This window comes from Scardinius erythrophthalmus (genome assembly GCF_964197995.2).
Source record: "Scardinius erythrophthalmus genome assembly, chromosome: 18".
In the NCBI taxonomy this organism is placed as follows: Eukaryota; Metazoa; Chordata; class Actinopteri; order Cypriniformes; family Leuciscidae; genus Scardinius; species Scardinius erythrophthalmus.
Window position 1 is genome coordinate 14,899,537 of NC_138238.1, and position 16,993 is coordinate 14,916,529.

Below are 16,993 nucleotides of genomic sequence, written 5' to 3' on the forward strand. Positions count from 1 at the left end.
TTATGGTTTATGTCTAAACACCGCTTTTACAACAGTGGTTAATATAAAGAGCGAAAACACAGTGCTCTCTGGTGAGGCGAGCCTTTCATTCACTCTCATAATGTTAAAACACTTTCACGAGTTCTATAATCACCCTCATTGTTTTCCTGGCGACTCCTACAAACAGGCATTTATACGTAGGCTGCAATTCAGATTTTTCCTTCTCATTTTCCACCACTGTGCACTGCCATTATTCACGGCTTGAAGGCAGTTACAAAAGAAAAGCCATTACTGGCAAGATAGGAGAGAACAGGCAGGGATTAACGCAAAGCGCTGGCCACTGCTGAATCCTGTTTATTAGTGTCCAACACTCAGTCCAAACTCAATAAAAGGCAGCTTAGAATTAAAGATGCCGCCCTTTCAGTGCCAAAACCTTCTTTCTTTAGTGACAAAAATGCAGCTTCTGTTATAAAGGCATAATTTGTGTGACTATAATCGAGGGGTCAGCTGGAGGTGGTACTGTAAGCATACAACATGTTAAAGGGACATTTTACCCAAAAAAGAAAATTCTGTCATCAACTACTTATCCTCATGTCATCCCAAACCTGTATTACTTTTCTTTTTTTCCTGTGTAACACACACTCATGTTTTATGGGGAATTTCCATAGACATAATGATTTTTTTACTGTACAAACTGTACATTCTATCCCCTAACCCTAAACCTACCCATCACAGAAAACTTTCTGTATTTTCACATTTTCAAAATCACTACACGATCCCAGCCGAGGAATAAGGGTCTTATCTAGGTAAGATTACGTAATGTGTGGCGCATCGCAGGCCTAGTGCAAGATGAGCATTTGTGGTTAAAAAGTATATAAATGTTTCTTTTTTTTTTAGAAAATGAAGGATCGTTTTGCTAGATAAGACCCTTATTCCTCGGCTGGGATCGTGTAGAGCCCTTTGAAGCTGCATTGAAACTGCAATTTGGACCTTCAAACCGTTGTACCCCATTAAAGTCCACTATATGGAGAAAAATCCAGGAATGTTTTCCTCAAAAACCTTAATTTCTTTTCGACTGAAGAAAGACATGAACATCTTGGTTGACGTGGGGGTGAGTAAATTATCAGGAAATTTTAATTCTGTAGTGAACTCATCCTTAAAGCCAGTCTGCACATGCTAACTTGGACTTTAAATTCCTCAAGAAATCTAAACAATGGCTGAAAATGTATGGATTTTTATTATAAATCATCTGTGAATAGATCACAGAAACAAAGCAGGGGCTTCAGTGAGTATGTGCATATAAATGTGTGCCAAGCTCCAATAAAGGATGTATTTGTTCTCAGATCTGTGATTTATTTTCATCATTAATGGCTATTGTGGGAATTGAATGAATGGCTGCTGTAACGTTCTGCTATGCTTTCCGGTCTGTGATGTAGAGCTCTGGGCCTGAGCTTAGATTTGCGTCACATACCTCGAGAGGGAGAAAAATTCTCTTTGAGATTAAATGTGATTCCATAGACTGATTACGCCCTCTTGTATCTGACTCATTATTCACAGGCACACCCAAAGAAAAGGGAGAAATATTAAACGGCTAGACATGGTGGCACAGTAAATTATAATTATGTTCCATGTAACTCATTCTCTGCCAAGTGTTTCAACGAATATGGAAAAATAGTGCTTTCTGTTCTATTCCGCTTGATACATTACTGCAGAGATGCCACTTGTAACATGCTAACAGTGTTGGTAAATAAGAATTTCATTTTCCTCTAAGCCTGTAATAAGTCTGTATGGATTTGATGAGGCATAGCGGCACTATTTCTCCTCCTCTTGCACTCACCCCCCCCCACACACACACACACATTATCTTGTCCTGTGTTGCGCACTTGGCGAATGTACCCCTAAACAGCAGCCAAACATCTCCCCCGGGTCATCAGTAATGAGCATTCTCCATCATCTCGACTTCCATTCACTCTGCTCAGTGATTACATAGCACGGCCTAATGCTGGGCCCGGCATTACTTTATGTACACACGCACAAATACATACACACACACACACACACACACACACACACACACACACACACACACACACACACACACACACACACACACACACACACACACACACACACACATTAGTGGAGTAGAGTGGGTTTCTGAAAAAAAGGAGTCCCATTTGTTTTTTTAGTCCAATGTAAATTCCCATTCTAGTTTCATTTGATGTTTACATGGTTTTTGCTTGAAATGTTATGGAATGGCATTTACCTTACATTACCAACAAACAATACATTCTATAATTGTTTGTATGCATTATATTAGCATACTATTTATTAGTGACATGCTTGAATTCAAATATCTTATTCAGCAGTACAAAAGGCACAAAAATAGCTTCAAAAATTAATTACGAATTCTATATATATTTGTTAGACTGAACTAAAATAACAATGCATTGGTGAGTAACATTAAACTAAGACTATATCGTACATATTTCCATATTTTGCTATATATCAATGTTTTAAAACTTCCAGGCAATATCATATTTAGCATTATTCTTCATAAGGGTTGTTTGAAAATAATGAATAAATAATTTATAATACAAGGCGTATGTGACCCTGGACCACAAAAGTGAGTTGTATACGGCATCTGAAAGCTGAATAAAAGCTTTCCATTGATGTATGGTTTGTTAGGATAGGACAATATTTGGCCGAGATACAACTTTTTGAAAATCTGGAATCTGAGGGTGCAAAAAAAATTGAAACATTGAGAAAATCGCCTTTAAAATTGTCCATTTATGTTCGCGATTTTGATTTCACATTAATGCTGCTCTTATCAATTTTCTATTCATCAAAAAATCCTGAAAAAAAAATGATCACACTTTCCACAAAAATATGAAGCAGCGCAACTGTTCTCAACATTGATAATAATAATTAAGCACCAAATCATCATATTAGAATGACTTGTGAAAAATTATGTGACACTGAAGGCAGAAGATTATGACACTGAAAATCCAACTTTGTTTTCACTGGAATAAATATCATACACAAATTATATAAAAATCAATTGAAAACATAATCATATATCACAATATTACTGTATTTACTGTAGTTTTGATTAAATGAATGAAGCCTTGGTGAGCATAAGAACTGATAACATGTGTCAAAAACACTATTCAAACAGCAGTGTATAAATTAAATAGAGTTGTCCAAAAATAAGCTCTGCATTTAGTTTTGACATAATTCTGTTTTCAGTCCCGCCCCCACATCTAAATATTTGAATACAGATACAATAATTTGTTATCGCAACAGATACAGAAAGAAATCATGTATTCAATGCACACCCATACCATTTATTTACTTTTTTAAAAACCAAATCACATTACAATCTCATCAAGTTTATGATTTTTTTTAATTTTTAAATTACTTCAAAAATTAATCATGTAGCTTGTTACTGGTAACTGATGTTTAGCTATTATTAAGCTATTATTACTAATAGTCGCCTTCTTTTTGCACCATTAGTCAACAAATCCTCTGTAAACACTGCAGGTCTCATGTCTGGGAAAGGCATGGACGTGCAGCTTTCATTTAACTAAGCTGAATGGTCACTAAAACCACACTCATAGATCATCACTTCCAGTTCATTTCAATTCAAAAGTGACCGAAAGTGGTGATTTCTGAGTGGGTGTGTTTCCTTTGTACTCAGCCTGTCCATTTCCACCATTTTGACCCATTCATTCAGGCCAATTTGTGGCCTGGCTGACTGCTGGACAGTGTCACTTTAGAAAAATAAGTGGTTTATCCACTACACTTGATCTCATATTTCCGAATCTCTGTATTGTTGACTATTCACTCATTCTAGATTTTTTGTGCCTAGAGGCACAAAAACGGCCCTGACACACATATACGTGTACATGTGTACATTCTCATTAATAGATGCATAGGCAAAGCCACAAATGTACATGTTTGCATACATGCACGCAAAAACACCAGCATGCCCACACACGCGCGCACCCTGAACCAGGACGGCTGCCCATATATGATCAAAAGGCTTGCGTAGGCAGCCAATTCACGCAGGCGGGAGAGTGACACAGCTTATTCTGCAGGCCTGAAATGCAAGGCCCCATCTGTCAATGGCGTTTCAGATTCCCATGAAATGCCACAAAGAGAAAAGGTGTATTCTCTCTTTCTCTCTTTTAAAATGTGCCTAAACTCACAATGACGGCTAGAGGATTGTGCGACGATAAAGCAAGGAGAATAAGATCAAACCGAGCTCCGTGATTGAAAACGATGATTTGATGAAAAATACCATTTAAAACCGTGGAAAAAAAGACCAGCTCTCTTAACGAAACCGTATCCAATTCCAATTGAATACTGTATTGGCATGAAACAAAAATAACACTCTTGCTTTAGAAATGTGATTTCATAATTGCTTCAAAAGCTATTTAATTTTCTCCTTATAACTTTCACCATTTAATCTCACAGTATATGTCAGAACTAATGCAGGCTACTGGCATTTCTATATCCGGAAAGAGAAGATGAGAGATTCGCAATAACCACGGATCAATAGAGCCTTTTCTCACTTTTTCACCGAAACGAGAAAACGAACGAGTACCAAAGGCCGTTCTTTTGAATCCAGGCAAACAGCATTGACGTGAGAGAAAAAGGGGGAGAGTGGGAGAGTTAGGGATGAATGTCTTTGCTTGGCAGAGCTTGCTCTCTCCTTTGGGAAACCAAATCTGGTTTCCATGGCAACTCCGGTAGAGAAGACAGAGCTCGAAAGGAGGAGGAAGACAGGAAAGACTGCGGGTCCTGTTCATATTCAAATGCCTGCCTGACAGCGCGCTCCGGAAGGCACGGTTACGGCTATGTTCACGCGAGCGTGAGAGAACACTGCTGTCTCGGTTATGTCAATATTTTCGTAGGCCTTGAATACCAGCCAACATCTAACCATACATTGAATACATCAAAATTGCATCAGCAGAATGAAGGAACAGGTGTAAGATTAAGACACAGAGCCTGATCTACCTGATCTTCCGTCCCTCTGGAAGTCCACGTGGTACCATTCTCCGTCGTTGACTTTTTTGTTGACGGCACGGGTTTTGGTGGTGCCCGAGCCCATGTCGAGCAGAAGGTATAGGTGGCCGTCCAGCATCTCTATGGCGAAGAAATCCACCTTCAAGGTTTTGGGGCTCTTAGGGTCTTTCTGCTGCTGCGGTTTGGGTTTTCCGTGGCTGAAGAGGAGCAGGCCGTTGGGCTCAGTGGTGCGGAAGTCGAAGGAGATGGACCCGGCTTTTTTGGCAGTCCACTTGTCAAGGGTAATGAATGACTCTGGTGTCTCGAAGGTGACAGGATCTAGGGTAGCCACGTTTTCACATTTGAAGGCCACCACACCGCTCACCTTCATTTTGGGGTCGCCTAGCTTGGCCAGTCGAGATAGCTCGAGCCTTACATCATTGTTCTTGTACACAACCTTTATGTGAAAAGAGAAGAAAAACAGATTTCCAGTGAGAAAAAACTCACATTAGACTTTTTATCACATTACGTTACTGTGTATTACAACAAGAGCTCGGGGCAGAAATCACATTAATAGTCTTAAACTCTGTTCCACTATTAATAAAGTCCACAAGAAGCACAGACCCCCAGCAATGTCTCTGATCGGAGCTGCTGGTAAATATAATTTGTTAGTATTAGTATTAGTATTAGTTAGTATTTATAATAAAATAAATCAAATCAAATATAAGATAAAGATTTTTTTTTTACAGATTTAAAGCAAATAAATGTCACTTCAGTTCTGATTTGGAATACATTTTTGTGGAGGCTAAACCTCTGTCAAACATTTGTCAAAGAAACTTTGACATTCACACTTTCAGTGTCTCGAAATGAAAAGTACATATCCTTTTACTATATTTCCTTTGAAATACAGTGGATATGTAATCATTCAAGCTTCCTGGTGTCATTTTACTATTCAATCTAAATAGCATCAAATCGCAGAGCATTTTCTGCCCTCCCAGAACGTGGGGCACAACACTTTCTCTCTATCCTCTACAAGGCCGAAACCCGATGAAATAAACCCGAGCACCAGACTGTGAAGTGTTCACTATAACCCTCTTTTAATTCAGTTTCGATTTCATTTGAGCCCTTGCCAGGAAGAAGATAATGGTATGCGGATGCAATAAAAGCTTATTGACAATGCTTCAGAAATGCCAATCACAGGCAGGCACAAGAGCCTTTCCAGCCATTAACGTGCCACAGGAGTGAACCCCCCTCCTCCTTCCCGCTTCATAAACTCACACGGGAGGAAAAACTCTGGCGATCTGTGATAAAACACTGCACAACATGGCCGCCGGAGAAGAGCGCATTACAGATGAGAGGTTAGGGGCAGGGACAGCAGGTGGAGGACGACACATCTGTCTGTGCCACCTGATCTGAACCATCAGGAGCCTGGAAAGCACTGACCAAATGCCCCTGAGAGGTGGGCTGCATTAAAACTAATGCACTAATGATGAATGGGCTTCTTGTGCACCCAGCTCTAAATGCCTGAATAAATCAACCTCGGCATAAATAACTACTCGCGCACGGTAACAAACACACACCTAAAGGTCCTCAATGTACCTCACACACACTCATAATGCACATCTAGCATGAAAATATTAAATATGACCTTTGCAAAGCAAAATAATGACAAAATAAAATGTTAAAAGGACCCCTGTACAGCCTACGCATAGTTGTTATTTTAATGCCAGTAAAGCTCGTGAATGAACCAAGATGATCCATTCAGAATCCTCTTATGTATATGAATTCTCGTTCATGAGTTCAAAGCACTAGAGTGTTTAATAACACAGGTCAATGACCTCAGGCCTGCTGCTAATCTTTGGAAATGATAGCACTAAAGCACAGACAAGAGACACCAAACGCCTACACATGGCAGCAAACCACAGCTTACACGAGTCTGCACTTTCATGTTTTGACATTGATTGATTGCTTGTGGATTGGTTTTGAAATGAAGGCTGAAGGCTGGAGGCGGAAAGTGTAGAGTCTGCACTGTTTCCATGCTCAGTGCATCCACATATTTGACTAAATCTCACCTTTTGTCATCTTTATGCCTCTTGTAAGAGTTTGTGAGCATTGAAAGTGTTACATTTGCATTAAGAAAGGCACTAGTATTATTATATATTTGATGTCTCTGTCTAAAACCATGATTTATATTTAAACTACTGGTTCTCAAAAACTGGATGCAAGACTGTTCTCAGAGTTGCGGACAGCCAGCAAAATCAATGCTTAATACAAATAATAAAATAAATAATTTAAAAATGTTTTTAAAAAATGCAAATGATAAAACTTTAATTTAATTAAAAAATTTTTTAAACAGATAATTATTGTCATGCTACGATCAATAACCAAAAAGCCACCAAAATTAAAATGACATTTTTTTTGTTTTTTAATTAACAATAAAACACTGAACTAAAGCTACATAGCGTAGCGCGTCTGTGTTGTATGTCACACGCATCACATGACCAGCGTCGGCCAATAGTGAGCCTACGTGTGACGTACAACACAGACGCGCTACGCAGTTACACTACGTGAAATAGCTCGAGACCAGAGAGAAGGAAATGAATAGTGGAATAAAGTCGTTATTTTTGTTTACTTTTGCGCACAAAAAGTATTCTCGTCGCTTGATAAACTTAAGATCGAGCCACTGATGTCACATGGACTACTTTGATGATGTCTGTATTGTCTTTCTGGACATGGACAGTATGCCGTCCATTGACTTTCAATGGAGGAACAGAAAGCTCTCGGACTAAATCTAAAATATCTTAAACTGTGTTCCGGAGATGAACGGAGGTCTTACAGGCTTGGAACGACATGAGGGTGAGTCATTAATGACATAATTTTCATTTTTGGGTGAACTAACCCTTTAAGTTCAACCAATACCATCATTGTCTCCGTTTCATAAATCAATCACAATCAACTCAATTTAACTGCTCTTCACTAACGTACTGAAGTTAGCTAAATATGCATTTTTTTTTCTATATATAAAACAAAATGGCTGGCATTTTATTTCTGTTCATAACACCAAACACATCTGACTTCCTGGCAGTCAGAACAGCTCTTTACTTCACCAGCTGGCGTATCAGAGGACATCCCATTCCACAGGGATGCAAGTCTAACATGGAGGATGGAAGCTGATGGATGAGACAACATGTTCTCCACAGTTTTCCTCTCAGGAGTTTTACGATCACAGTCAAGAGCATGTGAGGTAGTGGACTGTTGATCTGTCGCACATATCTATCTATCAAATATTGCTGGGAACTGAGTGATTCTAATGTATTTCATTAGGCTGGCTTTTAATTTCCACATGAACTTAAATGTATTATTTACTTATTTATCCAATTTGTCGCACTCTTGTTTATTTGTTAGTTCTGTCACTGTTGACGATCTGTGACCCATTTTCAAATTAACAGTCTTCAGATGTGAGGAAACCTCATCAGCAATGTTAATTAGAGAATGCATTTCAACTCTGTTGCTGTGTTTCGGCTCCCGAGTCCATGGCGACTGATAAATAATTCCTTCAGTTGTTGGTGTACGTGACGCGTTATGTGTTCTCACAGGTCAGAGACAGCACACATAAGCACAATGCTGACGTCCATAAAATGTATAAAAAGTCACTAATACGAATGATAAAAACAGCAGACATATATGTGAATGCTGTATTGACGTATACAGTTTGCTATACTGCTTGTTCCGAGTGATTAACTCATTCATTGAAAGGGGTGTGTTCAAAATAATAAAAGTGTGGAGTTTAAAATAGATAATTCCATCATTCTGTAAAAAAAGGGGTCATTAATTGTCCTTTATTAAGGAAAAAGGGAAGCAAATGTTTCAAACATTTTTATAAAATACATTTCCTTCTGAATTAGAAAACGGGCCATTCCAAAAATCCCAGCAAGCAATAACCGTCATTTCACAGTTTCGGTTAACTATAGACCCGATATAGTCCAGCTATTAGTAACCCACTTCTAGCCCAAATAACCTTGAATTTGGTTACATGTCGTTTTTTGCCTAAATAACTTGTATGATGTATGATATTCCATCATGTAAGCAAAGTCAACAGTGATTACACGGTGTTTGGTTTAATTTCTTTGACATGTTTAATGTGTAGCCTGTGCATCTATTCTTGGGCTATGGTTAGACGTCTATTACATTTTTATTGACAGCCCAAATTTTGCCTTGTTTTAGCCTAGACGTCAGGGCAGTGTTTGGACGGCTATTAGATGGCTATGTTAGATCGAAGCTAAACTAGCAGCAAGAAGCCCAAGTAAAGCACCATTGTTGGAAAAAAATGGTTAAAATTTGCCAAGGAACACATCGATTGGCCCAAAGAGAAATGGCATAACATTCTGTGGACTGATGCGAAAAAAAAAAAATCGGGTCTAGTGGTCATTGACAGTACGTCAGGCGACCCCCGGGTGCCGAATTCAAGCCACAGTACACTGTGAAGACAGTGAAGCATGGTGGCGCAAAAATTATGGTATGAGGATATTTTTCACACTATGGTGTTGGACCTATTTATTTCAAACCAGGGATCATTGATCAGTTTGAATACATTCAAATGCTTGAAGAGATTGTTGCCCTATGCCAAAGAGGAAATGCCCCTGAAATGGGTCTTTCAACAAGACAACGACCCCAAACACATTAATAAGAGAGCGACATCTTGGTTTCCTTGATTGCCTGCTTAAATCCCTGACCTCAACTACATTGGAAACTTGTGGGGTGACATTAAGATACTGTTTCTGAAGCAAACCCTAACATTTCACAGGAACTGTGGAATGTACAGTAGTTTGTTCATCCTAAGGTGGTTGCCTCGATGCAACGCAGATGCGCAGCAGTTATCAAAAGCAATGGTCATGCAACTAAATATCAGTTCAGTAATTTGTTGGTTGTTCAAAAGCTGTTTTATTGACTCTTACCGAAATGTATCATGTCTCATGTAATCGTTCATTGTCGTTCAGTGTTTCAACTCAGGAAACGTTTTAATGTTCATGCATGATTTTTTTTGTGCTGGTATTAATTATTGTATAATTTGTATTAAAGTGGAAGCAAAGACTTGCGCTGCCGCTTGAACTGAGGCACAACACAGATCTGTAACTTCACATTTAAGAGTGTCAAATTAAAATTTTGAGATAAAATAGACAGAATTTGAAAGCTGAGACTTTGTTTCTTATCAGAAGTAACAAAGCACAACGCTCTTTGTGATTACTGGATGGGAGGCGCTACGAAAAATGTTTGGTGTAGGGAGAAAACGCAGACCTGACAACCCTGGTTTGAACTACGTGTGATACATAGAATCAAATAGAGCCTGCTGTAACATCGCTATTTTTTGTTTATGCGTTGTTGTATGATGTTATTGTTGCATTAACTTCCACAGCCTTAAATTCAACACAACAGACATTTTCTTCACACATATGTGTCAGTCTGACATAATCGGCCCTGATCATCGTCTGTTTTTATCGTCTGATCATCGGCCAATACAGATTATTCCCTAACACACACACACACACACACACACTACTGTTCAAATGTTTGGGAGAAGTTAGCTGCAAGGACGCATCTCTCTTTTTTCATTCAATATATATATATGCATATAATATGTATACTGTAAATACATACTTCCTATAAATTGAAACTAGTGCAATATACCCCAATTCAGCATATTCTGAATACATTTTAGTGGATTAAATGCAAGGTCATATCTTTCTATCATTCAAAATGTAAATGAATAAATGTAATATAGTATCAATTGAAGGTAATTCAATTACTGGGAGACTTCTGGGTCAAAAGACCTTTTTTAAAGTAGCAATTTTCAGGGCACTTACCTCTTTCAGGCAGCCCATAAAGTTGTTGCTAACGGGGGATCCGGGCAGATCCGCAGTGCTGGGACTACCCCCGACATAGAAAAAGTCGTCCGAGCCTAGCATGGTGTAGTCCTCTTGTGTATATCCAGTGGTGGTCAGAATTCCATCCACGGATATTGTAACCTAGACAACAAAGCACAGGGAAAGGACACGCTATACTCACATATAACTTGAATGCTGTTACAGGGCTTTGGTCCCCCTCTTAAGGATTTGGATGCTTGGTTTTGTTTTGTTTTTGTCTTTAATGCTTCTTATTTATGTATTTATTTATTGCTTTTCTCTTTTTATTGATTTAATGTGAACCCATTTTCATGTCTGTTTCAGGAAATTCTTATTTATTTATTTATTATTTGACTTTTTTTTTTTTTTTGTCCTTCTAGATTTACGTTTTTGGTGTTAAATTCTAGTATGCCTTAGGTGAGCTGAGGAATTCTGCGGCACATTAGCCCATGATCAATGTTAGTGGTGCCACTAATAGAGCACAAAAAATAAATCAGCAGACACAAAAATGGTGTTAGTAGTATGTGTGTTTCTGAGAGTTAGTATCGCTTGAATCCAGTGCGTGTGAGTAGTTTCAGCAGTTTTCAATGTATTTATATGAGGTAAAAACAAAGAACACGGCGTGCTAAGAGGTTAGAAATGAAAGCACAGGCAATTAGAGGCACATCTCTCACAGATTTGGTTGAATGGATGCATGCTTCATTATCCCTCCCTCTCCACATGCAAACAATGGTTGGTTAGAGAGAATAATTCTTCTCACAGATTAGATTGCACAAGAATGAGTACAGAGAGAAGGGGAGGGAGAAGTACACAAATACGACGAAGCTCATGAGACCAATCACAGCAGAGGTGTCTGCATGCATAAGCGTGTTCACATGAAGAAAGCAAGCAAAAACTACAACAGACGAGATGACTGGCCACCCATGCCAGCCTTAAATGTACTGATGAAACAGAGGTGTTAGTACACGGGGTGGCCAGAATGCACACCATGCTGAACAACAGGCCTCAAAGCTAGCTGGACCAATGAAAAGGCTCAGAGCCAGCCAGCCGAGACCGATCGGTGAGCAAAACCTTATGCAAAAGAACCCAAAGAAGGAAAAGATGCAAGATAACCTAACAAAAAAACGATAAAGATGGGCGGGACAGAAAGAGCTGAGGAAACCGAACTAATGAGAAGAAAAAAGAAATGGGGAATTTGGGCAGGGCAGGGGAAGTAAGCGTAAAGAGTACCAACCGCATTTTCCCCCTTTTTTTGTTTAGTATTGATGTCTACGATTCAAAAAAAGGAAAATAGACACACGGCAAACCCAAACTAAGAAACAATTAGAATGATATCTACCGAACAATGTAGTTTGTTTACCATAGCGTGTCCAATGCCTGAGTGCTTTGTGGAAAAGGGGGGAGAAAGGAAATTAAAAAACTGTGAACAGAACACCGTTCCTCAATCAAAAAAGATGGTCTCTTGCCAAGGTTAGTACATCAGCGTTGCACGTTAGTAAGAGGTAACAGGTTAGTAAATGACACATTCCATGGATGAAAGGTTAGTTTCTTTTCCCAAAAGCAGGTTAGTAAACATTTAAAAAGGGCAAAAGAAGAGAAGGAAAGGAGAAGCAGACGAGATCTGCACCGTGGAGTTCCTCTGGGACACATCTAGTCTACTCTGTTCCAGACACGGTCTCTTCCTATTCCTGGCGCTCCGCTAACTTTACTGGTGACAGAGCACACCACTGAGCTTTTTATGTTTACTGCCTGTCCTATCCAACTTCGTGCCACACATCTCGGATCTTATCCGAGTCTTGACACTTCAAAGGTGTTCTGCGTTGGCAGGTGATGCACTCATGTAATGTAGTGAGAGGTGGCGCTATCAAATAGTGACAGTAAAATATGGATGCCGTAGCGTCTGAGGTTGAATTTAAATATTAGTCAAGGGGAACAGTGTTAAGGGTATGCTCACTCATGTCTAAAAGCTGAATTAATGGCTGGTATATGAAAACTTGTCTTTGTTATATTAACTCTTCTCTATGCAACATAAATTAAAGCTTATTTCAAATGCTAAAAGTGCATCAAAAGCCTAGAACTTTCTCTGTAGTAGTGGACTTTTAGTAGCAACTTTCAAACACATTATATGGAAACCTAAACTATTTAAAATGGATGCATGTCTTGGTTAAAGTGTTTACGGTTAAATCTATTCCGAGGGTTAGTTTGATGCTACTAATCTGAATCTGAATGTATCCAATCTCGAACTCTGCCTTTTCTGCGCGGTTACCTGACGAAGGTTCCTGGTAACCTTCACATCATGCCAGGCATTGTCATTAAATTTCCCATTGACGGGCTCCACCAGGGCCTCGAAGGCCCCAGAGCCCAGGTTGATGACCAGCGAGACGGCACCATTCTTCAGCGCCAGGTTGACGTAGTCTGCAGACTTTCCGGTGTGGAGCATCAGTCCATTGCGCTGCAGGGTCTTGAAGGAGAGGGTAATCTCATCGCTACTGCTCTGGATGGGGTTCGGGGACAGGTCGTAACAGAAATACTCTGAACCCTTGAAGGTGGCCACATACTCTTCCCTCTCTGTAAGTACATGGAGAAACAAAGCATGTAAGCCAGGAGCATTAAAAGAGGTTGTTCAGATGCATTAATATAAAAGTTTAATTAGAAAGATGAGCAAATATAGGGGTCGGTGACATGATGCTTTTTTGCCCTATCTATTAATTTATTAAAGAATACATTAAAATGCAATTTAAACTACAATGAAGGATTGATCAAACCTGTTATGATAGGGAAATAAATAAAAAATTGGGACGGGGTGGGGGGAATAAAGTGTATGATTCAGTGTATTTTTTATTAAAACCTTATTTTAAATTAAAAAACTAAACTAGTTTGTCATAATCCTTTATTACTATTTCTTAGAGAACAAAAACTAAAATTGAAAACCTGTCCACCAAATCATCAGTAATGTGGTCCAACCAACATGCAAGAAAAAAGGAAATGACATCATAGATATGACCCCTGCAGACCATAATGACTGTGTGTCTAGATCAAGTCTCTTAAAATATCAGATATCTTGAACTTTTTATTACAAGGCAAGGTTAGTTCAGGTTGTAAAATGCCATGCAGTGTGACTACACAAAACCTTGATATTCATGACATTTACAATAATAATGAAATAAAAATACTTCTTAAAACATTAAAAAAAATGTTGATACTCGCACACATTTAAGATTTTTTGCTAAATGCTAATACGTTTTACTTTGATGCACCACATGCCATTTTTAGAGTCAAATTATACCTTTCTTGAAAAATGGTTGTTTTCTTTTTTTCAAAAACCATACAAACATTAATACCAAGCACACCTGCATTAAAGCGTTTCTTTGCTGTGGATGTATTTATATGTCATTAGCCCTCCATCACATAATAATACAGAGCAAAACACTTACCGTCCATCTACGGCTCCCATGCTTACTAGACACAAGACTTGCTATTTTCAAATTACCTACCTGTACAAAGCCAAAAGCCAGTCAAAAGTCATTCTAAAGGGGTCAAACGTTGTAGAAACTCACCACAGTCAATCTGAGAGTGATTGGTTGCTGTCAGTATGCCCGCACGCACACACACCTGAGATTGAGGTCAGAGCCATCTTGCTCATAAATGAGAACCAAGGTCCTTGATAATGGTGACCATAAATAAAGCAGCCACACATATCAGGGCATAATTACCAAATCAGTCAGCGAGACCCATTACTGTAAGCGTGCTGGCACAGAACCCAGGCACCCACACTCTCACTCCTCTTCCCATTTGCGCAAACAGCTTCGACTGTCACACAGATCTGAGAGTATTTTGGGAACTTGGTTAAAATATTAACTGAAGAGGCGCCCATTAATAAAGTGTGAAGTCCTATCTCCACAGCTACCTTCTTACCGGTAAATACAATTATATTATTACAGAGCAGAGCTGAGTCTACTTCTCATCAGGAATATTAATGACTTTAACAGGCAATTTACAGCAACACTGAACCAAATTACCATAAATCCAGGAATCTGCAACACAATTAACCTAACACACCATAAGACCAGCTCATTTGCTCTGGAATTATCTGGAATATTCTTAAGATAAACCCTGGAGATATCAACAAGGCTCATTTACTCCATCTTTTTCTCCATCCTTCATCACCCTTCCTGTGTCCACTGCGAGTTAAATAAGCTTTTTGCCTCAGCTGATGAGGTGTGTGTGTGTGTGTGTGTGTGTGTGTGTGTGTGTGTGTGTGTGTGTGTGTGTGTGTGTGTGTGTGTGTTTGTGCACAAAGAGCCAAAGGGTGGTGCTGTATCTGGCTCTCTTCCACCTCCTCTATATACCACTGAGTCAGCTATAATGTGACTCAGTGCAGGAAGGCGCCCACAGAGTCGCACCAGCAAAACAGGCTTTTGCATCAACACACACACAGTGGGCCTTACACACAACATTTCACACAGGTATATATATTGGATGCCCAGAATAACTACAAAATGGCCTTCAAAACCCAATTCCGATGCCAGTAACAGAGTGTGTTATGAGTCTTTCGTCTCAATTCGTCTCCGTTGTGACTCCGCTGTCCAGTCTCCCATCAGATTTGTTCTCTGCAAAAACTCTTACAGGAAATAAAATCTTCATCTTCAAGAGCAAATAACCAGGAAGGCTTGATTAAATGCAGCATTAAAATATACTGTATGCCATCATAAAAATGCATACATCATACGTATTTTCTGTTTCTGTTTTAAGCCATATACCTTATCATTCATTTTTGACCGTGTCCATTACGCCAACCAACCTCTAACCGCCACTGCTCATTCAATTTACCCTTACAAAACAGCAAATTACTTCCATTTTGCACGATTCACACTTAATGCAAACAAGATGCTATTTGTCGCCATTTACACTTGGTAGAACCTACTTCTATTTACATACTGTACCTTTTTTAGCGCAATTTTCCACCGGACAAAATTGCGCTTGTTAACTCATGATTTCTGTTCTGTGCGTCTGTGCGCACCAATCTTGCACTTCTATCTACTCCTCAACCAGACCACCTAGAGACTTCGGGTTTTCGGCATTATGTTAAGGAAGGTCTAATCGCGGGAACGCACAAAAAAAATCCAGGAAAAGATTTACTATCTCTTAGTGTTGTGATCCCATGAGGTGAGAAAATTGCGCTAAAACACTCACCGAGTTTTTATTACTTGTTTCCTCTATAGTCCATATGGTAGTCATTCATGCTCCACCATTTCTCTTACTTACAGGATTAAACAGAATGTTTTTGATACTGTGCCTTTAAGACAATATGTATGCGATGTCAGCGACGATTGGTTAGATTTTTTGCATCTGAAATGAGCAAGATCGCTTGCATGTTTGCTGTCAGGTCCAAAATAATTGCCACTGCCTCATCTTTGAATAACGGCCTTTTTGTAAAGCTTGCTTTTACATACGCCAAACAATCTAAGCCCAAATGAGCCATGTATTTTTATTTTCATTGAAAGCTCATAGTACAATCTATGACATCAAATGCGGTTTAAATTGTCTATCAACCTGCCGACATAGCATTTTAAGATACATGCCATTTGTGATGGCTGATTCCTTTTGGAATAATTCTGCTTTCTCTGTTAACACAAACAGTGAATGTATGATGTACACAAACAAAGATGTAGCTGATATCATTGCCTCAGCCCCAATCTTCTATTTTAGCACTACTAATTTGGTGTGGCTGCCTTCTGCCATATTTTGAAGCAGCAGCACACTTCTGATGTTTATACATTTAGAAAATTGTAAATTTTCCTATTCAGTCAGTGTTAAAGTGTCCCTATTATGCTTTTTCAAATATCACCTTTCGTATAGAATCAGATTCTTCGAACAAACCATTTTCAGACTTTTTGAGGAAAGAGGTGATGAGCGATGTTAACTATGAGAAAACAGATTTTTGGATTCATGTAAACCATGGGTGTCATACTCAGTTCCTGGAGGTCCAAAGTCCTACAGAGTTTAGTTCCAACCCTGCTCCAAAAGACATACCTGTAGCAGAGGGTCTGTATCTCTTACCATTGGAGAAAGCGTAACGGCTAACTTGGATCACGTGACGCACC

At 39.1% G+C, this 16,993-nt stretch overlaps 1 protein-coding gene across 10 annotated transcripts in view; it reads right to left on the reverse strand.

Annotated features, from left to right (window-relative positions):
- The window catches only part of nrxn1a (neurexin 1a), a gene marked incomplete at both ends in the record, with an annotated part of 174,427 nt that overhangs the window by 95,832 nt on the left and 61,602 nt on the right, over nt 1-16,993 (reverse strand). For 6 of the 10 annotated variants that reach the window (XM_081393711.1, XM_081393713.1, XM_081393710.1 and 3 more), the window contains 4 exons: nt 5,002-5,446; nt 10,851-11,012; nt 12,250-12,273; nt 13,156-13,457. In XM_081393711.1, coding sequence (XP_081249837.1) covers nt 5,002-5,446; nt 10,851-11,012; nt 12,250-12,273; nt 13,156-13,457 — 933 coding nt within the window. Of the gene's footprint in view, nt 1-5,001; nt 5,447-10,850; nt 11,013-12,228; nt 12,274-13,155; nt 13,458-16,993 lie in introns of all 10 variants that reach the window. The other 4 variants (XM_081393712.1, XM_081393709.1, XM_081393706.1 and 1 more) reach the window with 2 other exon arrangements.